General features: G+C 54.4%; 1 protein-coding gene and 1 long non-coding RNA gene across 5 annotated transcripts; one reads left to right on the top strand and one right to left on the bottom strand.

The window, feature by feature from the left end:
- Positions 1 to 3,898: 3,898 nt before the first annotated feature.
- On the top strand, positions 3,899 to 22,565 carry ST6GALNAC2 (ST6 N-acetylgalactosaminide alpha-2,6-sialyltransferase 2). Of its 2 annotated transcripts, none has more exons than XM_044938607.2 (9): positions 3,899 to 4,138; positions 7,978 to 8,041; positions 12,711 to 12,885; positions 13,506 to 13,674; positions 14,094 to 14,232; positions 16,632 to 16,735; positions 18,388 to 18,588; positions 20,554 to 20,653; positions 21,781 to 22,565. In XM_044938607.2, the coding sequence occupies exons 1-9, from the start codon at positions 4,014 to 4,016 to the stop codon at positions 21,946 to 21,948; spliced, it is 1,245 nt and encodes a 414-aa protein (XP_044794542.2). In that variant the 5' UTR covers positions 3,899 to 4,013; the 3' UTR covers positions 21,949 to 22,565. The 2 variants fall into 2 exon arrangements, with proteins under 2 accessions (XP_044794542.2, XP_006045380.4); XM_006045318.4 differs by having other exon boundaries at positions 3,902 to 4,138; positions 18,505 to 18,588.
- Positions 7,191 to 14,183, bottom strand: LOC112583614. Of its 3 annotated transcripts, none has more exons than XR_003107676.3 (3): positions 14,046 to 14,183; positions 7,918 to 8,059; positions 7,191 to 7,513 (listed from the first exon to the last, which is right to left on the bottom strand). It is a non-coding gene; the product is annotated as an uncharacterized LOC112583614 (long non-coding RNA). The 3 variants fall into 3 exon arrangements; XR_003107677.3 differs by having other exon boundaries at positions 7,191 to 7,510; XR_006549302.2 differs by having other exon boundaries at positions 14,051 to 14,161.
- Positions 22,566 to 23,635: the final 1,070 nt, after the last annotated feature.

Here is a 23,635-nt window from a genome sequence, read left to right as displayed (position 1 = left end):
GGCTAACCCTAACCCTGCACACACCACCACCCAAGGGGTGGGCAAACCACCCAAGCCACCACCCCTCTAGCCCACCCCCTGGACACACCCCTATCCTCACCCCATATAAGGAACAAGCTTGCCCCTCCCCGGGGATCAAGCAAGCAAGAGTTCCCTCTGGCCCCCAGTAAAGCCTTGCCTGAATTTCTTATCTGGCTTCTGATCAATTTCTATTGATTAAAGAGGCCAAGAACCCTGAGCAGTAACAGTTCCTTGTGCTATACAGTAGGTCAAATAAAACCAGTTTTGCTGTTGAAATAGCTGACCATCTGTTTGTTTCAGGTCCACACAAGAAAGCATGACTGTTAAACCAGAAAAAGGCAGTCAGCAGAAACTACCTTGTGGGAGTGGCCAGATGCTGGATTCAACAAACACCTAAAAGGAGTCCTGAAAATGACACTTTTAATTTTCTTCAGAATTCAGATTCAGAGGCAGACACAGCAGGACTAGAACAGGAAAACGTCTGCTCCATTGTTCTGCTGGGAACGATGCAGGCCCTGGTGGCCTCCATGGGACAGTTTCAGTGGGGAGGTAGGCAAAGAAACCAGATTCAGAGAGAAATGGTCACAGCGTGGTTGTCCCAACAAGAATGAGGATGAGAAGGAAAGAGTAGTTAAGAAGGGTGCCAGCTCAACAGAGGTTTTGTTTGACTTTGTTTTGCTTTTTAGGATGAGCTCTTTGGGATATATTCATAGCCCAGGGGGGCTTCCTAGGTGGCAACAGTGGTAAAGAATCCACCTGCCAATGCAGGAGACACAAGAGACGAGGGTTCGATCCCTGGGTTGGGAAGATCCCAAGGAGTAGGAAATGGCAACCCACTCCAGTATTCTTGCCTGGAAAATCCCATGGACAGAGCAGCCTGAGGGCTATAGTCCATGGGGTCACAAAAGAGACGGACACAACTGAGCAGCTGAGCACACACGCATAGGCCGGGACAAGGACCCTGTAGATCGGGAAGGGATGGCTGCCAAAGGGCAACCCAAAGAGGTGGGAACACACAGCAGAGAGGCCGGCTTTTACAGGAGGAGAGCTTGGGCGGGTGCAGGTGAAGAGGCGTGACATTAACACGCTGGGAGCCCTCACTGGGTGAATCACATTTCTGCACACATTAGCAGAGGCACTAACTGCCTTTTGTCCCAGACTATCTTTCCAAGATTGTTGGTATATAGCAAACTATCTTAGAAGATAAAGATAATACCCCCATCTGGAGCAGAAGACAAATTTTCTTACTTCCAGCCTAAGTTTTTTTTCCCTCTCTTTAAAAAAAAAGTCTTTAGGCAGTGCCCTGCAACATGTGAGATCTTCATTCCCTGACCAGGGATTGAACTCGCGTCCCCTGCATTGGAAGAGCGGAGTCTTAACTTCTGCACCACCAGGGCAGTCCCTCCAGTATAATTTTTAATGCCTGCCTCGAGGGCAACGGCAGGTTTGCTTGCAGCCCATTGGAAAAGATTCTGATTTCCCTTGTTCAAGGTTCCTCAGCTGTGCGGCAAACCCACCGTATGTGCAGCAAACCCGCTGTGTGGCCCCTTTTGGGTCCCTCTGCCTCACCTTCTGGGGTCTGAAGAGCAAGGAGGCACCATCTTGAAGTTCACGTTGCTCACTGTGCCACCAGGAATCAAGTCACTCATCTCTGACCCCAGAGTCTCACGTCTTCTGTCGGCATCCATCAAACTGTAGCAGGCTGACCTGTTAGCCCGATCACAGGGTAAACCTCAGACCCTTCATGTTCTGGCCAGGAGGTGCCTTTGTAATTGTGGGCCTGGGAAATTGAAGCTCCCCTCTCGGAGGAGGGGGAAAGGAGGCAGGGAGAAAGGAGGCTTGAGGTGACATCTTGGAATCCCTGTTGGGCAGGATGGAAGCTGGAGCTAACCAAGAACGGGGAAATGGCTGGTTGTGGCGAGCCCAGCTGATGCCCAGTGGGTACCATTCTACTCTGGAATGAAACAGTCCCTGGCCAGCAGCTCCTAGCCACGCCAGGGAGCGGGCAGCATGGGGGAGGGGACACTGCACAGGCTGATCATAGTGTTAATCCAGGTCGGAGTTCTGCTGGGCGGAAAGCCAGGAACACAGGAGAATCTGGGTTACGATGAGAGTAGCTCTCAGATTATGAATGACCCCCAGGGGCCTGGCTGGAAAGGAAAGAAAGCTTCAGGGAGAGAACTGATGTGCCGGCAGACAGTGGAGGGGTGAGGACACAGGAGGCTGCAGACAGGAAAGAGAACCCCATGTGGTGGATAGGAAGCTCTGGTCTTAGTGGGGTATTACCTTTTAAAAATATATGTATATATTTATTTATTGGTCTGTGCAGGATCTTAGTGGCAGCATGTAGAATCTTTTTAGTTGTGGCACAGGGGACCTTTAGTTGTGGTATGTGGTATCTAGTTCCCTGACCAGGGATCAAACCTGGGCCCCCTACATTGGAAGCTCAGGGTCTTAGCCACTGGACCACCAGGGAAGTCTTGAGGTACTTGTCTTTTAGGCACTGGAGATGGACCCAAATCCTTAATACGGATGTGCTTGTGTGCGTGTTAAGTCACTTCGGTGGTGTCTGACTCTTCACGACCCTATGGACTGTAGCCTTCCAGGCTCCTCTGTCCATAGGATCTCCTGGCAAAAGTCCTGGAGTGGGTTGCCATGCCCTCCTCCAGGGGATCTTCCCCACTGGGGGATCAAACCCCAGGCTCCTGCATTGCAGGTGAATTCTTTACCAGCTGAGCCACAAGGGGCTGGGGGTAGGTTTGAGACTTAGGAACTTAGAGAGAGGTCTGATGTTTTGTCAGCCCCTGAGGAAATGGGAGAAGGTGCTGATCAAAGGATAAGTAACAGAGACAGGTATTTGGGGGATGGAAAACCATAAAGATTAAAAGACTTGAAATCATCAATTTAAGTCGGTCGGACAGGAGGGTAGCCAGGGGCAGCATTTTTTAAATAGTGTGAACTGAGCCTGAAGGACCTGCTCCTGCCGGAGAGCAGAGGCTCCACGAAGTTTTCCCAGTAAGCCTTGCAATTAGACAGATATCTGTTGCTGCACCCAGGCTTATCCTTTACATGAGGATTGGGGAGGGGTTGGGGGTGGGTGGGTTGCAGGTGCCTGTCATCCTCGCATTTGTTGACAGTTCAGGGTCTAGGGTATTTCACAGGTTTCTGGGGCCAGGATGATGTCCACTGGAGAATACAGTGTCTCATCTACCGCTCACCCCTGGAAAGGCTCTGCTTCCGGTGCACCGGAGCCCGGGCTTCCCCGGGCCTTCCTGATGACACCTGAGCCTCTGCTACACCTTTCAGGTGTCTCTGGGTTGCTGAGATCTCCAGGTTGCCCCGGGGTTGTAACAGGGACGCATTGTGACTGAGGGCTCTGGCCAGTCACTAAATGAGAGAGACAGACAACCTCAGCTCTCCCGCCCTTCCCATCCCGGGCAGGCCCCCTGCCCCATCCCCTCCAATTCCACCCGGGGTCTGAGCGGTTGGGGTTTAACCCTGCATGCTCCCCGCCCCTCCCACGGGCCTCGGCTGCCAGGAAGCCGCGAGCCCAGGGGGCCCCCGAGGGCGCAGTGTGCGGCCCAGGCGGCAGGTGGCGGCGTCTCCCCACGCCCCGCGGCCCCACAGAGTCCCCGGACCGCGCGCACGCACGCCCTTGTCGGTACCGGGAAGCGCCCTGCCCAACACCGGCTCGCGGCGTCTCTGGGCTGGGCCGTCCAAGTCCGGAGGACAGAGGGTAGCGCCTAAGAGGCGCGGGCAGCTCTGGGTGCCGGCGCGACACTCTCGCCTCCGGGACCCGCCGCGCAGCCCCCAAGGGTGCGGCGGCGTCCGGAGGCCGGGAGCCGACAGAGGGAGAAAGGCGGGGGGGGGGGGGGGGGAGGCGGGGCCGGGCGGGGCCGGACGGCCGACTCCGGGAGTCGAGCCCGGCGCACCCTGGCCTCTCCTTTCCGCCCGGGTCGGCTGCCGACGGGACGCCCTCGGGCCAAGGCTGCATGGGGCTCCAGCGTGGCCGGCTCTTCTGGCCGCTGCTCCTGCTCGCGGCTGTCTGCTCCGGGATCCTGGTCGCCCTGTACTCCTCGGCGGTGGAGTTGCACCTGGGGCCCCAAACCGGAGCCAGGTAGGAGCTGCCGCGCGGGACCTGTCCGGAGGGTGCAGGGGACGCGGGGACTCGGGCTGCGGCCCTTTGTATCCAGAGCCTCCACCCCGGCGTTAAACTCGTGCTGCCGGGGGTCCCACAGCTGCTGCTGTATCCAAGAGGAACTTCGCCCCTTGCTCACCGGAGATCCACTCCCAACAGCTTTCTGCTGACTTCCCTCCGGCCCTGATTAGAAACCCTTTCATTTGTCCTACTTTGGCTTGGACATCGGATTCAGATAAAATCAGTCCCGGCTTTCCACGGATTGTGCCTCGCTAACCTCACATTTCTCAGATTCTACTTTGGGGGCAGGGACCCAAGTCTCCCAGATCCAGCGTTGCGCGCGGCTCCTCAGCCCGGCGGCGGCAGGTCGCGCCTCTCCGGCTCGCTGTGGTCCCTGCCCTCCCCGCGCCCGGCTCGCTTCTCTCCTCCCGCTGTGTTCGTTGTTTATTTTGATAAGCCCCGTCCGGGCGCGATCCGGTGAAGAGGTGGACCGCGGCCCACCTTGGGCTCCATCCAAGTTTCCCTCCCTGAGCTGCTCCTGCTGCGCTCCTCTCCCTCTCGCTGACCCTGAGCACCTTCCTTTCATTTGGTGCCCCAGGAGGAGAAACCTGAGAGCCTGCCTTTGGTAGGTCACGGTTCCAGTTACTGAAGAAATCTTAAAAGGGATTTAGCTTTACTTCTGGAAGGTGGACCGAGCTGTGCCCAACGTTTGGATTTGTGAGGCCCCACGGGTACCTACAGCCTGCTGCAGAGGCCTCTGGGCCCTGGCTTTCCCTTCCCAGTGCTTTTCCACCCACACAGTCCTCACTAAAGGGAATGAAGTCAGAATTAGTGTCTGCTCTCAGGAATGGGGCTCTCCAGGTGGCTCAGTGGTAGAGAATCTGCCTGCCAAGCAGGAGACCCAGGTTCAATCCCTGGGTCAGGAAGATCCCCTGGAGAAGGAAATGGCAACCCACTCCAGTACCCTTGCCTGGGAAATCCCAAGGACAGAGGAGCCTGGCAGGCTATAGTCCATGGAGTCGCCAAAGAGTCAGACACTCAGACAGGACTTCGCGACTAAAACACAAAACCAAAAACATTCAGGAAACAAAGTCAAAGGGCACCCAGTGTTACAAAACAATATGAAACACGCTTGCCATTTATTACGTGTCCCCTCCCTTTAGAACCAAAGGTGTTCTAGCTGGCAACACCTGAAGTTAACTTTGCCTCCTTGGAGTCAGACATTGCATAAGGAAAAGGACTGAAAAGGACTGAGGGTATTAAGAAAGGAGATCCGTATCAGTTTTCTGTAAAGATGTTTTGAAACACATTTATTTGAACATCCTTCAAAAGTAACTAATACCACTATAAATATGAGGTTGACTGAACATCCATTATACCTCAACAAAGCTTTTTTAAAAGACCTTTCATGTTTTAAAAATCTAGTACGACCTGTCCATATCCTTGATGTTTTGGTGATGTTTGCATTTTAGCTAAACTCCAGGGGCCAAGTCCAGACTCAGCCTCATTAGGAGCTGGACAAGCAGAGGGGCAGGTGGGATGGAAATCTGAGCAGGGCAAGCAAGCTATGTGACCCCCCCTCACCTGGGGATCAAAAGCAGCCCTCCCGGGCTACGGTGGGGAGTTCAGGGGAAGCCGAGTGCTGGGACCAGGCCTGGCACACCGGAGATGGGAGATGAGGCTCTCCTTGCAGGTTAGAGGGTGGAATAGGTCCAATCAGTAGTTCCCGGGCTTGGGATTTCTAGACTTGTTTTAGAGTGGGTTGCCATTTCCTCCTCCAGGGGATCTTCCTGACCAAACCCATTGTCTTCTGCATTTACCGCTGAGCCTTTGGAGAAGCCTTATTCCCACGGTGGTGTCTAAAAGCCTTTGGATTCCGGGGGTGGGGGTTGCCGGGGGAGTCTCTTGAGCAGAAGGGTTGCTCTGGAGAGGAGCTGGCCTTCCTGAGACCTGAGCAATTCAGGGCTCCCTCCTGTTTCTATTCCACCCATTCAGCAGTTCCTCTGTCAGATTCCAAGCCTGGCTGCATGTTAGAATCACTGGGGAGGAAGGGATGACAGTGGGGGGAGGGGGGTTGAATCACTGGAGACCCAGAACCATCTGATCAGAATTCTGGTGTTTTTCAAAAGTTCCCTGGGGGTTCCTGAAGGCCACCTGGGCTGAGCACCACGGTCCCAGTTCCTCCTCTGAGAGGAGCTACAGGGTTTTGTGGTTGGCTTATCTGGGTTGAATGGAGGAAAGGATCGCCCTGCTTTTTCTGGCCTGCTCTTCCAAAGTCTTTCACAACCTTGAAGGCAGGTGGGTCCAGACGCCCTTGTGGCTCAAACGGTCTTGGTGCCTAGAAGCAAGTCACTGGAAGCCTTTGTTTCCTTCGAAACTGCTGACCTCAGATCCTCCCCACCTGCTCCCTCAGGGTTGTAGGGGAGGTGGGAGGAGTCTGGGAGTAGCCTGACCACCCTCTTGAATGGATAGGGGCTCCTGTTCCTTCCTGTTTGCCCTCTGCCCAGGTGGCTCAGTGGTAAAGAAAGTTACTGCTATTGTAGGAGCTGCGGGTTTGATTCCTGGGTCAGGAAGATTCCCTGGAGGAGGAAATGGCAACCCACTCCAGTATTCTTGCCTGGAAAATCCCATGGACAGAGGAGCCTGATATGCTACATACAGTCCATAGGGCCGCAAAGAGTCAGGCACAACTAAGCGTGTGCGTGCCACACACACACACACACACTGGTGCAGGGACCACCTAGCACCTGGCAGGTGGGTGTAGGGCAGTAACCTAGACCCTTACCTCCCTCCAGAAGGGTCAGTGTCGTTGAGGCTGTCACAGGGTCCCTTCCCTTTGCCCTTTAGGTAACAATAGCTAATATTTAGAAGACACTTCTTACAATAGATAACGCAGACTCTGTTTGAAGGCTCCCAACAAGAATGCAGGCAGGGCTTTACTGGGGCCCCTGCAGGCGGCAACAGGAAGGAAACCCAATGCCAATTTTTCTTGCTTGCTCCCTGGGGGTGGGGCGGGGCTCGGTGAGTTGGTTCCTTCTACAGGATGACAGTAGGGATGGGTCCAGGGGGTCAGGCCAGAGAGGTGGCTTAGGTGGCCTGCCCACCCCCTTAGTGGTGCCACGTGCAGGGTCAATGTGCATACCTGCTTCTGCTCAGATGTTGGTCTTTCTGTATCTCTTTTGTTCATAATTTGCCCCAGCCGCCGCATGTACTCAGCTACTTTAGTCCCTTGTAGTTTACTTTGCATTTTGTTGCTCGAGGAGATGTTTGTCCAAGCGCAAGCACTGCAGCAAAGGGTCCCAGGCCCCAGCCTGTCTCAATCTGACCATCTGCGTACCTGCATGATCATCCCTGCTGAACAGACACAGACACTGAGCTTCTGAGAAGTTCAGTGGCTTCCAGAGATCCTGGAACCCAAACCCACGGAGTCGGGCTTTGGCCCCACCCCTTTCGCCAGGTGAAGGGGGCCCAGGGCACCCGGGATCTAACACCTGTTTTGGAGGCCTTAACAGGGAGATCGCTTAGATGGTCATGAGCCCAGGCTGCTGGCAATCTTTCCTATTTTATATTTTCATCTCTTAACCACCATCTCACTGTTCCCATACATTCCACATTTCAGCCACTTGCCAAGGGGCTAGGCAGAACATAATAAGGTGATACTATTTTGTGCCCAAAGAGAAAGAGATGAGCAAGAATCAGAGCATAGGGGAAAAAATAAAAAAATCAGACCCTGATGGACGATCAGCCTCTAGAGTTACCAGACGAGCACGCTCCGGGGGCAGGTCAGACCCCAGCTTTACTTCCGCCTTCTCCCCCAGGAACACCACGTCATTGTCTCAAGCTTTCTTTGGACCCAAGGCACCAAATCCTAGGACACGAAAGGTACAGTGGCGGGCTACCCTGTGGCGGGGTACAAGGGGAAAGAAAAATCAGAATGAGAACATTCTTACGAGCCTGCTGGGTGGGAGCTCTCTGGAAACCCCCTCCCTCCTCTCCTCCCACCCCCCCTACATTCCCCTCCCCACCCAGAGAATGGAGCACAGAACTGAGGGGCCAGCCAGCGCTCTTCAGACCTGACCACTGAGGTCCCTGCACCCCAACAGCAGAGAAACATGGCTCCATCTTTACTCCCTGGGGTATAACCAGCAGAAAAGTCTTGCACATCTTGATTTATCTTTAAAAGTTCTCTTTTACATTCTACACCTCAAAATGTCTTTTTACTGTAAAACTCACATTTAAACTGTTAGCATGCATGCGTGCTAAGTCACTTCAGTCGTGTCCGACTGTTTGCAACCCTATGTACTGTAGCCCTCTGTCCAAGGGATTCTCCAGGCAAGAATACTGGAGTGGGTTGCCATGCCCTCCTCCAGGGAATCTTCCAGACCCAGGGATCAAACCCGCATCTCTTACGTCTCCTGCATTGGCAAGAGGGTTCTTTACCACTAGCACCACCTGAGAATCCCTTTAAACTGTGTACCATGAAGTAAACACCAAGCCCAGGGGACTCCCCTGCTCTGTCACAGAGCGCAGTGACCGTGGTCTGACAGGCCATCTCAAGCACTTTACCTGCGTTCTCTCACTTAAACATGTCGGCAAGGTTGGGAGGCAGCTTTTACAGTGAGGCACAGAGATACCCTGCTCAGGTTACCCGTGGAAAAGAGGTGGCACAGGGATTCAGGCCTCTCTTGGACCCCCGGGCTGGCTCTGAACTCCCGAGCAACATGCCCTCACCCTCTCTGCAGGCTGCACTCAAGCCGGATGATGACTGTGTAGTTCTGGCCTGATCCCGGTTTAAGAGTTGTTTTTCATGCCCAAGACACTGGAACTTGTTAACTGAGGTCTCATGGGGGCAAGATCTCACCACATGCAAGACTGAGTGACTGCAAAGCTGTAAGCAGCAGAGTGAGCTCCCCCTGGCAGGTGATGGAAACCCCACCCCCACCCCACCCCCCACCCCAAGAACAGAAGTCAGGTGGACACTTGGCCGACTGGCTAAAGAAAGGCCTCAAGCGTCTTAAAGCACTTGGCCAGGTCATCTTTACTTTTCCTAAAGTCCTTTCACCTTGAGCTGCTGCTGCTGCTAAGCCGCTTCAGTCGTGTCCAACTCTGTGCGATCCCATAGACGGCAGCCCACCAGGTTCCCCCATCCCTGGGATTCTCCAGGAAAGAACACTGGAGTGGGTTGCCATTTCCTTCTCCAATGCAGGAAAGTGAAAAGTGAAAGTGAAGTCGCTCAGTCGTGTCCGACCCTCAGCAACTCTATGGACTTCAGCCTTCCAGGCTCCTCCATCCATGGGATTTTCCAGGCAAGAGTACTGGAGCAGGGTGCCATTGCCTTCTCCTACTTGATGCTAATCGACATATTTCCTCACCTGGTTTAAAAACAAAAAGATTTGAGCTTTTGTCTTTTGGATATATATGATGTGGGGGGAAAAAAAGAATAAAATGAAGAAGTAGGTAAAGGAAAAATAAAGGTAAGAAAGTTAGACAATGTCAGATAAGTGCATGAAAAATATGCCAGAGGGTGTCAGAGATGGGCTCTGAGCTTCCCTGTGACAACAACAAAGAAGGAAAGCTTGCCACCCTGTCCATGAGATAAAAGCAAGCCAGCTGCCCAAGCAAAGTGCAGCCTTTCTGGATACGGAGACCTGAAGATTTTTCTCTTGGAGCCTTATAAAGAATGCCCTGAAGATTTTTCTCTTGGAGCCTTGTAGTGGAGACCCTGGAAAACATCCCTATGATGAACTGAAGAGTAGTGAAACTGATGTAGTCAGTTCAGCTTAATGCTTGCTTTTAAAGCATGAATTTGGTCCATAAAGATTGCTGTGGGAGTAAAACAAGTTGAGCAGAACCCAAATTTCATGTGTGTTTATCAGTGATTTTGTCAGCCAGAACACTGGTAAATGCAGAAAACCATACTGCACCAAAGGGAATCATGTAGGAATACCCAAAAGGCACGCACATGCACACTTCAGACAGCCATCTGCTTCATCGCATGTTTTATAACTGGCTTCCCACCACTTCACGATAACTCCCAAACTGCCACCCTTCCGAAGCCCACATCCCCAAGAATGTGTCAGTTCTTTTCCAAGGTCAAGTGCCATATTTTGAGAACTACTTATATATTTCTTGGGCTTCTCTGGTGACTCAGACAGTAAAGAATCTGACTGCAATGCAGGAGACCTGGGTTTGATCCCTGGGTCGGGACGATCCCCTGGAGAAGGGAATGGCTACCCACTCCAGTATTCTTGCCTGGAGAATCCCATGAACAGAGGAGCCTGGTGGGCTACAGTCCATGGGGTTGCAAAGAATAGGACACAACTGAGCGACTAACATTTTCACTTTTCTAGATGTTTCCTAACCAGTGAATGTGTGTAAAACTGCTTCTATCTTCATTTTATGCATCACTGATCAAGTTTTTTGAGTTTCTGCTGCTAGTAGTCCCTTTTCCCAAAAGCCCTGTGGTTTGGGTTGCAGTTCTGCACAATGGTTTTTAGGCATTCGTATGTCACATAACAGCAGAAATGACTGTACTCTTTCTCACTTTGTCCTTTGATTAAACCAACATCTTAACCAAGACCCCCTTCAGTGGAAGAATAGCCCCGACCAGGCCGGGGCTGCTCAGGAATCTGAAACGGGGGTCTGCAGGCAGAGGGGGGCTGGGGCCTGTCTGGTACACGTGCTCTCCTTAAAGGCCGCTGTGTGCGGAGGCCCCTGCAAGGCTTCCTTTGCTGCTGGCACCAATGACCACCAACTTGGGAGCCTTAAAACAAGAGAAATGGAGTCTCTCACAGTTCTAGAGGCCAGAAGTCTGAAGTCAGGTATCCAGCAGGGCCAGCCGCCCTCAGAAGTCTCTAGGGAAGAATCTCTCCAGCTGTCCCCCGGCTTGCAGCTTCATCACTCACTCTCTGCCCCCCACCCCTGCCATCAGTACATGCCTTCTTTGTATGATTTTATTTTTGTTTATTTATTTTTGGCCGTGCAGCGTCTTCGTTGCTGCGTGGGCCCTCCTCTAGTGGTGGTGAGTGAGGGCTACTCTCTAGCTGCGGTGCACGGGCTTCTCATTGCGGTGGCTTCTTTTGAGGCAGAACACAGGCTCTAGGGCGTACACACTTCAGCCATTGCGGCCCATGGGCTCCGTAGTTGTGGCTGCCGGGCTCTAGAGCACAGGCTCAATAGTTGTGGAGCACAGACTTCATTGCTCCACGGCATGTGGGATCTTCCCGGATCAGGGATCAAATCCATGTCTCCTGCACTGGCAGGTGGATTCTTTACCCCTGAGCCACCACGGGAAGCCTAGCACATGCCTTCTTATAAGGATACCAGTCATTGAATTTAGGGCTCACCTTAGTACATTAGAAGTTATACTCCATTTATGTGTGTGGCTCAGTCACTTCAGTCATGTCTGACGCTTTGCAACCCTATGGACTGTAGCCAACCAGGCTCCTCTGTCCATGGGATTCTCCAGGCTGGAGTGTGTTGCCTAGCCCTCCTCCAGGGGATCTTCCCAACACAAGGATCAAACCCACGTCTCCTTCACCTTTTTGCATTGCAGGCGGATCCTTTACTGCTGAGCCACCTTACAGTATAACCTCACCTTACTGATTACATCTGCAAAGACCCTCTTTCCAAATAAGGTCACATTCTGAGGTTTGGGGCAGACATGAATTGGGAGAGGGGACATTATTCAACTCAAGATAGGCACCGGCTGGTCAAAGACATCACAGATCTTCCCAGTAGCCCTTTCCATGTGAACCCTACTGCAGCAAGGACGGCCAGGGCAAGGGTTTGGACCCAGGCTGATGGATTCCAAGGCCTGGGGTGGACCTCCTCCAATACAGGGCAGGCAGCTCTTACCCATTTGTGGGAAAGTGCCCTCAAGTTCCCGCCAGAGCCATCAGGCCCCAGAGACGTGGCATCCAGGGAGAAGGGCTGGGCAGGGTAAATCCAGAAAGCTCTCTGACCCCCACCAGGCCACTGCGTACAGGCCAGCTTGGCTGGCACATCTAGGGGGTGGCCCAAGTCTGGAGAGGGGAAGGGCAGCACTTCCCTCCCAGCCCTCTTATGGGGTATGCGGGCTCCCTGGAAGGTTCCTACCCATCCTACCTTCCAGAACAGCCCTCGGGGACTTCCCTGGGGGTCCTTGGGCTTCCCTGGTGAGTTTGATCCCTGGGTGTGGGAAGATCCCACCCAGGAGAAGGAAATGGCAACCACTCCAGTATTCTTGCCTGGAGAATCCCATGGATAGAGGAACCTGGCAGGCTACAGTCCATGGGGTCACAAAGAGTGGGACAGAACTGAGCGACTAACACTGGGGTCCAGTGGTTAAGAATCCACCTGGCAGTGTAGGGCACGTGGGGTCCATTCCTGGCTGGGGAAGTGGGATTCCCACATACCTCAGGGCAGCTAGGCCCACAGTGCCACTGGAGAGCTCGCATGCCACACCTAGAGAGGCCTGACCACGAAGATCCTACATGATGCAACTAAGACCCAAGGCGGCCAAATAAGTAAATTAAAAAAAGAAACAGCCCTCTTATCTTGTCACCCACAGAACCTGCTCTGTCGGCATCCACTTTCTCTCGCCATTCAGCGGCACCCTCGCTTCCGGAATCTGTTTAACCTCTCCACTCCAGTGCTGCTGTCAGGGGACCTCTTCACCCCGCAGCTCTGGGACAGCCTGAGCCAGCACAAAGCCCCCTATGGCTGGCAGAGGCTCTCCCACCAAGGTAACCTGCAGCCCTCTGGCCCTAACTAGTCCATTCCTCCTGCTTTGGGACCACGGTGCCCCTCTCTCCTCACTTCCTCCCAGGCAGGCTTCAAGGCTCACCTCCACTGCTGTGAGACTCCCTGCCTCTACAAGCACCCTCTACAAGGATCAAGGAGAGGGGCCTGGCTACTGCCCCACCTGACCCCCGCTACCAGCAGCTCTTGCCCTGCTGGGGCCTGGCATGAAAGATGGCCAGTGTCCAAAGGTGGCCGAGGATAGCAGTTGTGAGCCCTCAAACAGCCCAATGATGGCTGCTGCTGGGAGAGACCACCCAGAGCCCCTTCCACTTTAAGTCGGCCCCTCACGCTACCTCCGCAGGCCCCAAATTATTTCCTTTTGGAATAAGCAAAGTCTTGGGAGGACTGGTTATCTGAGTTCTCAAGATGACTGGGGCCACAGCCAACCCTCCCACCCCACCACCCTCTTTGCAGGCGTCCTGCTCCCACGGACGTTTCCCTGTCCTCCACCCTCTGTGCCTCTTGAGAGGGGCCTGGTGTCAGGCCTCAGGCAGGTGCGGGTGCCAGGAAGAATCTCGGGAAGGCCCCAGTGCCCCTCACAGCACTCCACCTTGTCCCACAGCCATCACCTCCACCCTCAGTCTCCTGAACGGCTCGGAGAGCACCAGGCTGTTCGCCGTCTCCCGGGAGCTGCTTCCTGGCTGCATCCGGTGTGCCGTGGTGGGTAACGGAGGTATTCTGAATGGCTCCCGCCAGGGTCAGAACATCGATGCCCATGACTACGTATTCAGGTATGTGGGCCAGGGGCCAGGGAGGAAGCAGGAGAGGAGCTGGGTGGAGAGCTGGTCCCCAGCCAGGCCCCCCGAGGGGAGCATCGTAGGTGAGGGCGTGGGCTAATGGAGCAGCAGTGGCCTCAGGCAACTCAGCAGTTGTGATGGGAGGACAGGCGTGGACAAGGGCGTTAGGCAGACAGACCCTGAAGACGTGCGAGGCTGTGGTCAACCCAGGGGACCCAGGAGGAAGGAGCTGCCAGGGCTGGCTTCGCCCTTTTCACAGGGCATCCCTTCAGGTGCCCGGCTGTCAGGATGGGGCTGGCGACCAGGCACTGGGGCTGCCGTGGGTAGAGGGAGTGCCAGAAGCCTGGGCATGGAAGTCAACATACAGTACCGTGTAGCCACCAAGCAGGCTGATGAGCCTCTGTTCGGACCAGACTCAACGGTGCGGTGATCAAAGGCTTCGAGAATGACGTGGGCACCAAGATCTCCTTCTACGGTTTCACTGTGAACACAATGAAGAACTCCCTCATCTCCTACTCGAACGTGGGCTTCACCTCTGTGCCGCAGGGACAGGTGAGGCTCCGACAGGCACCATGGTCCCTGACAGCCAGTGCTGCTGTTTCCTCTCCGCCCCACATCACACCGTGGGGCGGGCCACGGGGCTCCCAAGCCCCAGCCCAGCGGATGGACAGGTTGTACGCCAGGATCTAGGGCCTGTGTAATGGGGCGCCCTGTGGCTCAGGACCAGGAAAGCTCTGGAGTGGAGCGTGAATGACTAATATTTACTGAAGGCTTATGGAGTGCCAGGCACTTTACAGATGCCACGTCAGCCCCCTCTTACTGGTGAGGGCACTAAGGCTCAGGGCCCCTTCATTCAGCAGAGTGGCAGCGGAGCCCGACTCAAACCCCTGCTACCCCCCGACCCAGAGCTCAGCAGCACACAGCCAGCCAGAGGGTATTTGCTGAGTGTCTCCTCCATTCCCACCCCACACACACTCAGCACAGCAGCCCCTGAGAACTGGAACCTGAGTCTGTCTGCTGCCTCCAGGCTCTTTCAGCCACACCCAGCTGCTCTAACACCATGCTTCCCCTTCTAGAGGGCTTCCCTGAGAGCTCAGTTGGTAAAGAATCCACCTGTGATGCAGGAGACCCCACTTCGATTCCCGGGTCAGGACGATCCACTGGAGAAAGGAAAGGCTACTCACTCCAGTATTCCAGCCTGGAGAATTCAGAATTCCATGGATCATATAGTCTATGGGGTCATAAAGAGGCAGACAAGACTGGACCGACTTTCACTTTCTTTCCCCTTCTAGAGCAGGCTGGCTACCACATGCAGCGGGGAGGTCCCAAGATAAGGGCGCTGTGGTGCTCGATAGGGCTGGTTTGAGTTTTCAGCAGCTTCCTCCTCTTACCAGGGATGTCAGGGGTGTCCAAGCCACAGCATCCATGCTCTGAAGCCTCGTTTAGCTCATGATGAAACAAGATAGCACAGTTTCATTTCTGGTGTAGCCACAGAACCTGTATGTGTGCGTGCTAAGTCGATTCAGTTGTGTCCAACTCTGTGCAACCCTATGTACTGTAGCCCTCCAGGCTCCTCTGTCCATGGGATTCTCCAGGCAAGAATACTAGAGTGGGTTGCCATGCCCGCCTCCAGGGGATCTTCCTGAACCAGGGATCAAACTCCCATCTCTTATGTCTCCTGCATTACCATTAGTGCTACCTGGGAAGAACCTGTATGAGTTCTCCATAACTGCATGACAAATGACCCCCAAACCTCATAGCTGTAAACAACAAGTACTGCTTATCTTGCCGTTTTCATGACTCAGGAATTTGGGAGCAGCTCAGTAGAGTGATTTTGTCCACTTCTTTTTTTCAGCCTCCTCTGGCAGCATGAAAGTGTTAGTCGCTCAGTCATGTGGTCCAACTCTCTGCGACCCCATGGGGTGTACCCCACCAGGCTCCTCTGTCCTTGGAATTCTCCAGGCAAGAATACTGCAGAGGGTAGCCTTTCTCTTCTCCAAGGGATCTTCCTGACCCAGAGTCCAAGCTGGGTCTCCCTCATTGCAGGCCGATTCTTTACTGTCTGGGCCATCAGGGATGCCCTTCCCAGATGACTCAGCAAGTAAAGAATCTACTTGCAATTCAGGAGACACAGGAGATGCAGGTTCAATCCCTGGGTTGGGAAGAGCCCCTGGAGAAAGAAATGGCAACCCACTCCAGTATTCTTGCCTGGGAAATCCCATGGCCAGAGGAGCCTGGCGGGCTACAGTCCAACGGGGTTGCAAAGAGCTGGACACGACTGAGCAACTAAGCGTACACACACCAGCAGCATGTGGGACCCTAGTTTGCTGACGAGGGATTGAACCTGCGCTCCTGCGTTGGAAGGTGGAGTTTTAACCAGTGGACCAGAGAAGTCCCTCATCGGAGTGGTTTTGGCTCAGGGTCTCCCAGTAGTCACAGTCAGGCTTGACAGGGGCCGCGGTCATCAGAAGGCCCGCCTGGACCAGGGTGAGGATGGCTCCCTCACAGCCCTCACCATGTGGGCACTTCTGCAGGCTAATACACTGCCTCCCCGATGGGGTAGCTAGCTTGACCAAGAGCGAGTGATCCCAGAGAGCAAGGAAGCTCCTCCAGTGTCTTTTATGAACCCCTCTCCAAGGGGGTCACACATGCTTCCTTACTCCCACTTTTTCTTATCCATTAGAAAAATTCTTAGTCCCTCAGTCCAGCCCACACTCAAGGGAATGACAGTTGAGCCCGGCTCCTTGAAGGGATGAGTATCAGTGGGTCTGAGTGCTGAAACCCTCAGTGGAACCTGAAAGAACAGGGCACCCGAAAGTGGAAAATACAGACTCAGAAGGGAGACGCTCCTGCCCCAGCAGGGGCCAGACCGGGCGGAGGGCGGTCCACTCGGAGCAGGAAGTCCCCATGGTCTTGTCCCCACCAGGGCTGCTTCTCTGTTGCCCCAACAGTACCTGCGCTATATCTTCATCCCCTCGGACATCCGTGACTACCTGATGCTGAGATCCGCCATCCTGGGTGTGCCTGTCCCCGAGGGCACTGATAAAGGAGACAGGTGAGCAGCCAAGCAGGGAAATAGGGCATGGTACTGCTCCCGGGTCCACTGTCAGATGGGAAAGGTGGCTGAAGGTGGCCAGAAAGGTCCCAAGAATCCACCAGAGCATTAGAAGAGTAAACTCTTCTTTTTTTCCTACCCTCGGGAAAGCCCAGATAATGCTGCTGGTCCCCAGGGACCCTCCTGACCAGGTGGGCTGCAGGTTCAAGGGGCTCCTTTTGGAATGGGGGCCGGCAGGCCTGGCCCCTCAGCTTCAGCTGCGGTCCCCATAACCTGCCCAGCCACCCAGCCGGCCTGTCCGCAGCTGTCCCTGCTGTCCCATTGAGTGCATTGCGTTTGGCGACCAAGAGTGAGGGCCAGGACCCATGCCACTCCTTGGCGGGCACCCTCCCAAGACTGCCCATGAAATGGGAGAGCAGGGGACGTGGGCCCAGTGTCCTGCAGAGTGGGAACAAAGGGCCCTCTGTCTGTCCTCCCCCACCTTCCTGGGCAGCAGGCCCGTGTCCAGCTCTTTTGAACCATGTCCGGGCCTCATCTGAACCTTCTCCCTGTGGTGCTGAAGACAATTTCTTGTCCCTGAGTCGGGTCCTCATAAATCTGCACCAACCCCTGTGGCCGCAAGGACCGGCCCTCCTGTCTCGCTGGCTGGCCCCGGTACATCTCACCCACCCTCAAAGAGCACCTTCTGAGGCGTCCTTAGGGGTTAAGCCCTCGGGGGCCAGGCTGGCTGCGCCAGCCCCGCCCTGTGCCCCGCCCCAACTTGCTGATGACCCAACAATCGCCTGGCAGCCGCTCCTGGGGGTGGGCTTTGCGACCCAGACGGGACTGGCTCCTGGGGGTTGGGGGGGGCTGGCTCAAAGACATCGGGTGGACATTAAGCCTCCCCAACACCAATGAGCTCCCCCTCCAATTCCCCTAATCCATCCCCTGCCCAGTCCCCCTCCCAGTCCAGATCCAACCATACCAACCAGCAGCCCTACGCCAGCCCTGGCGGCTCAGCTCCTTCCCCGTCCCCCACCCGGGGGTCTTCCCGTGCCCCCTCTCACCCTGCCACCCCAAATGCCTCACAGCCCTCTTCCCGGGCCTCCTCCCTGGCCCCCAGCCCTCATGTCCAGCCTCGGGGATCTTCCCAAAATGCCACTCCACCTGCCTCCAAATCTCCCTCTCAATCTGGCTTGAAATCCCTCTCCCGAAACTCTTCCCAAACTCCCCCCATACCTGGCGCCAAGTCCCCCGCCCACAGCCCCGCGCCCTCGGCCTCCTACATCGGGCTCGGGCTCGGGCTCGGGCCCATCCGGGGCATCCCGTCCTACATCGCCCCCTACGTGCCCCGCTTCATGAAAGAGGCCCCCTTCTTCCAGCCTCCTACTTCGCCCCTCCCGCAGAACCAGTGCTTCCCCTGCTCCTTCCCCTGCCGGGCCCGGGACCGCCCGCGCAAGCCCCCTGACTCCCTGTACTTTCCTCTCCTCCCGCCCCCTCCGCACCTCCCCCAGGTCAGCCGCTCCTACCCATCTCCCCCCGCCCTGTTCACGCCCCCCTCCTCCCTCTCCTACACCCTGCCCACCGACGTCCTGGTGGGCGGGAAGCCGCACGTGGTGCCCACGGTGCTCCCAGCCACCTTCTACACCCCCTTCTCCCGCTACTACTCCCAGCCCCGCCCCTACCGGTCCATCCACCGCCACCGCCCCAGCGCCTTTCACCTCTCCTCACTCCACAACCCGTCGTACGACGCCTCGGGCCGCTCTGTTCACTTCTATCGTGGGTCCTAGGCCTCAGACCTATTTTGGACCGGACTCCTCTGCCAGCAAATTCAAGCTACTCCATCCAGACTTCATCAGCTACCTGACAGAGAGGTAGGTGCGGGCAGGGGTGGTGCTGGGAGCAACTCCCCTGCCCACCCCCGCCATTCGCCCCACACCTACCGGCTGCTGCTGCTGCTGCTAAGTCGCTTCAGTCGTGTCCGACTCTGGGCGACCCCACAGAAGGCAGCCCACCATCCCTGGGATTCTCCAGGCAAGAACACTGGAGTGGGGTGCCATTGCCTTCTCCAATGCATGAAAGTGAAAAGTGAAAGTGAAGTCGCTCAGTCGCCTCTGACTCTTTAGCGACCCCATGCACTGCAGCCCACCAGGCTCCTCCGTCCATGGTATTTTCCAGGCAAGAATACTGGAGTGGGGTACCACTGCCTTCTCCGGCAACACTGGCTTTATCCCCTGAAGATGAAACCCAAAGCTGGGCCATGTGCCGAGGACCACCGTGGCCACCCCTGCTCCCCGCCCCGCAGCACTTACACTGCTTCATTTACTTGTTGTTTAGTTCCTCAGTCCTGTCCCATTCTTTGCAACCCTATGGATGGTAGCCCGCCAGGCTTCTCTGTCCATGGCATCTCCCACAAAGAATACTGACTGGAGTTGGTTACCATTTCCTTCTCCAGGGGACCTTCTGGACCCAGACTGAACCCAAGTCTTCTGTTATTGGCAGGTGGATTCTTTACCACTGAGCTACCAGGTTAAATACATTGATGGAGGTGATGTTCTATCAGTCAAGGTAGACAAGAAACTCAACAGGCTTACTTACCAAAAATGTTCACCAACGCTTAGGCTGGGCATAGAGGGACTGTAAGTGTGGGGCTGTATGGGGACTAGTGGAAGCCAGCGTTCAGGCCCACACACAGGAGGACCCTGGGGAACCCCTGCCTGCAGATCTCCACCCCCCACCCCACCCATCAGTGGTCCTCAGCAGGAGGCTGGTCCACCGTCCTGTCTGAAGAGTTTTGGTTGTCACTAGGCGACCTGAGTGCCCCTAGTGGGCAGAGGCCGGGGATGCTGCTGAACCACCTACAAGACACAGGGCAGCCCCTGCAACGCACATCTGTCCAGCCTGAAGTGGTGACGGTGCTGCATCTGGGAAACCTACTGCGTGCAGCCCCAGGCTAGCACCCCAAGACCCAGAGCAGGCCAGGGGTGGCAGGGGAGTCTGGGAGGCAAACTGAAGACCACTCAACAGATGAAGAACAGGCTGAGAGGCTAGGTGATTTGCCTGGCAACCCAGGGCTGAGGTCAAAGCTCGTGGTCACCATACTGTGGCCTCACTTTTGGACCATCTGGGTGTCTGAAAGCGTGTACGTGTGCTTGCACACGTGTGCACCATCTCACTAGCGGCCCAGTCACAGGACCTGCGTGTCTTCTGTCCTCATGTGTGGCTCCTGCTTGGCCAGTCCGGAGGTGAAATTTAGGTGTCAGGTTAAATAACTACGCCAACTATGCCCTAGACGTGGTGGTGTGGGAGGGTGTTGCAGAGAGAAGCAAGTTAGGCTGGACTCAGGCTTCCAGAGTGGGAGAGGGAAGGGTCTCACCTGCGTTTCTTCAGGAGGGCCTGTTCCTCCTCCTCACTGCTTGTTACCTAAGGTGTTACTTCAACCAAAGATTTTTGTGTATAATTCATCTTTCTCCAAATGGCAGATGGGTGAGGGCAGAAGGGCCAGAAAATTTTGCCGTTTCCCAACCTGCCTGAGTTGGTGTAATGGCACAACCCTCAAGCAAATGTCCAAGACCAAAAGTCCTGGGGTTTTTTGGCTGCCCTGGGTTTTCTTTACTGCACGGGCTTTCTCTAGTTGTGGCGAACAAGGTCTGCTCTTCGCTGTGGGGTGCAGGCTTCTCATTTTGGTGGCCACTCCAGAGCGTGGGCTCTAGGCACACGGGCTTAATTGCTCCTCAGCATGTAGGATCTTCCTGGACCAGGCATTGAACCCATGTCCACTGGAACACCAAAGAAGTCCTCCGGAGTCTTTGAGTTTTGACGCTTCTTTTTGCTTCCAGGTTTTTGAAATCAAAGTTGATTAACACAAAATTTGGAGACCTATACATGCCTAGTACTGGGGCCCTCATGCTGCTGACAGCTCTGCATACCTGTGACCAGGTAAGAGGCCTGCTCTTTCAGGAGCCCACAGCAGCAGAGCTGGTGTGAATGGGCCCTTCTTCCATCCATGAGACCCTCTACCTGAGGCCTGCTAGCCCAGACCTGGGACTCCAGGCCTCCATCCAGTGGCAGAAGGCTCCCCAGCTGCAGGAGCCACCTAGTCTAGGGAATGGGGTGGAGGAAGTGCTCTCGGTCCCTTCGGGGACAGCCTTCAGACCCAGTCTTGCCTTCCTCCCCAGGGCCACCTTGCCCTGGGCTTGTCCTTTCACCCTCTGCCCCAGGGCAGATGCTGCACATGGTGTTTAAGGGACATACGACCCAACTGCTCTTGTGAAAGCAAAATCTCAACCAAAGTGGGTAGGGACATCTGTTTTGGGAGGACACTCTCAAACTGAGGTGGGCAGCCTTCCACACATGGAGTCTCTGAAATCACTCCATGAGCCAATTCTTGCTGGGGTGGTACCCACGAGCTGCAGAGACAGAGGCTGAGAATCAGTTTTCAGGGAAAGGCTGTGTTGACCCAGGCACAAGAGCTGGAGGCCAAGCACCAATGGACTCTGGTCCCCTTTTTCCATGTTTGAAACAGGACTCTCCTGTCTGCAGTCACCATTAGAACAGGAAACAGGAGGTAAGGGGCTTTCTGCCTCCATCTTGAGCATAATGATCATGGCTTTGGTGTCACAGACCGGAGTTCAAAACCCACCCCAACTACTTATTAGCTTGTGACTGGGGACACACGTTTTGGTCATCTTTCTGAGCCCATTAACAGCAGCATCTACACTTAGAGTTGGGTGAGAAAATGTGCAGAAAGAACACAGTGCAGATATGAAAACATGGGTGAGAACGGTTGTTTATCCTCACCTCCACACAAGGCAGCTATGCCTAAGTTCCTGCCACTTTATAAACTGCGCTTAGTCGCTCAGTTGTGTCCGACTCTGCAACCCCATGGACTGTAGCCCACCAGGAACCTCTGTCCATGGGGATTCTCCAGGAAATACTGGAGTGGGTTGCCATGCCCTCCTCCAGGGGCCACACTGCAGGCACATTCTTTACCATCTGAGCACCAGGGAAGCCCTTTACACACAGCAGCTCAAATGCTAACTCAAATGCTAACTGTCCTTGTCCAGGTTAGCGCCTATGGATTCATCACAAGCAACTACCAGAAATTTTCTGACCACTATTTCGATCGAATGAAGAAGCCACTGATATTCTACGCAAACCACGACCTGTCCCTGGAAGCCACCCTCTGGAGGGACCTGCACAAGGCTGGCATCCTTTGGTTGTACCAGCGGTGACCCAAAAGCATCCGAGACCTTTATTTTTGCAGAGCTGCGGCCCTGGGCCCCTCGAGTAACTGAAGCTACCTTCTTGTGTTCTATCCTTGACATCCCCCTACCCCCTTCACTACAGAGGACAGAGTGGATGTGTCAGTCACTCAAGACTGCCCTTTGTGGGACACCCTGCCTTGTCCTTAGCTCACCCGAGGAGACTCCTCTGGGCCCAGGTAGACCACCCAACCTTGGTCAAGGAAAAACACTGCTCTGCTGGGCTCGTCTTTAAAACTGAAGACAACACTCTCAAGATGAGACCGACCAGCGCGAGCATGCAGGTATCCTTCAGAGCTGAGCATTTCCAAGCCAGCAGTGGCACGGACTGACTTGGTCAGTGGCGTGGCTCAGGGCCTCTAAATTAACGAAGGTCAAGCAGCAGTAGAAACAAATGCACTTTTCAGCCCAAATCCTCCCACTAGCATGTCCGGCCTCAGATTCCAAAGCAGTTCACCTCAAGGACATGTTGGAACAGCTTTTCTAAAGGGAACAGACTCACTTCTGCCCCCTGATAAAGTGGGAGCACAAAGGGCAGAAAGTCATTTGAAATTAGTTAATTGCATAAATGACGGATAACCACTGTGTCTGTGTTTGTGCTGGGGAAAGTAGTGTATTACGCAGGGTATTTAGCATGGAGAGTCTGAACCACCAGCAAGTCCTGGCCTCTGATTAAAGGCCCACTGAAGATGTATTAACACCCCATCACCAAAAGGACATTATTGGGTAACAAACCCTCATCACTGGACATTGACTATCAAGGCTTCAATAATTTGACTGGATACAGGCAGCTTTCTCTTAGATTATACGGGCTTCCAAGTGTAGATCAACTGAATGACCACTACACAGCTCCGCACACACACCCTGGGTTTGACTGGCTGGTGTCACTGCAGCCCGTAAGGCAGTGGAGCAGGCTGGGGAGGCCTCCCCGCCAGAACCTGGCCTCTGGCCCCTGCTTCTGAAGGGTCATTCCTCTCCGTACAACACTCTGCCTTAGAAACTTAAGACAGGTGACTAAGAAAAACGACATACAGGATTTAACCACTATAGTAGCTACTTGAGAAAGCATGGCTTCCTGAGGCCCGGACCCCTTTCCCCCCATATTTTATTTTTTCCCTATTCCCATCACATTTGTAGTTAGCAAACCAGTCAATTGTATACGATCGATTTAGTGAGAAACTTTAAACTTTCATTTATAAAAGAATGTGCTGATTCACAGAAGAAATCACTGCTTTTACAACAGGTCTCAATCTGAAATCCACAAATGCTAGTAAGTCAACTTTTAAATGTTTTAATTTGCTTTCAAGTTAAGCCCAAGACACTGTAGAAATCCACTGAGAAATGTTTTTTAGGCTGAACACCTGTTTCCCCTTAGTCTTCCACAGAGCGTGTACACGCGAGTTTCACTTTACAATCACTGCAGTCCCCCCACTGCACCAAGATCACCTAAACTCTGTGTGTGGTATTGCAAATGTTCTTAGTTATACCTTCATTTACAAGAGGCAATCCTGAAGGAACTCATTCTAAGCAATCAATCATTTTCCTGTGTTTGTGTGTAAGGCACAACTAGACTGATTCAGTGCAGGCTAGTGGGTCCCAAATGCCTCTTTCCAGGAGACGGTGCAAGGGCCCAGTAAAGAGCACCCACCAAGTGCTG

This window comes from Bubalus bubalis, chromosome 3 (assembly GCF_019923935.1).
Source record: "Bubalus bubalis isolate 160015118507 breed Murrah chromosome 3, NDDB_SH_1, whole genome shotgun sequence".
Lineage (NCBI taxonomy): Eukaryota > Metazoa > Chordata > Mammalia > Artiodactyla > Bovidae > Bubalus > Bubalus bubalis.
Note: the sequence above shows the minus strand (reverse complement) of the source record. Positions and strands in the feature narration are given on the sequence as shown.

What these genes read in the sequence shown, in the direction of transcription:
- ST6GALNAC2 (XM_044938607.2), top strand. Translation starts at nt 4,014, where the DNA reads ATGGGGCTCCAGCGTGGCCGGCTCTTCTGGCCGCTGCTCCTGCTCGCG. An exon ending in CCTCTGTGCCGCAGGGACAG is followed by an intron (nt 14,233 to 16,631) that starts GTGAGGCTCCGA and finishes TTGCCCCAACAG; the next exon opens with TACCTGCGCTATATCTTCAT. An exon ending in ATCAGCTACCTGACAGAGAG is followed by an intron (nt 18,589 to 20,553) that starts GTAGGTGCGGGC and finishes TTTTGCTTCCAG; the next exon opens with GTTTTTGAAATCAAAGTTGA.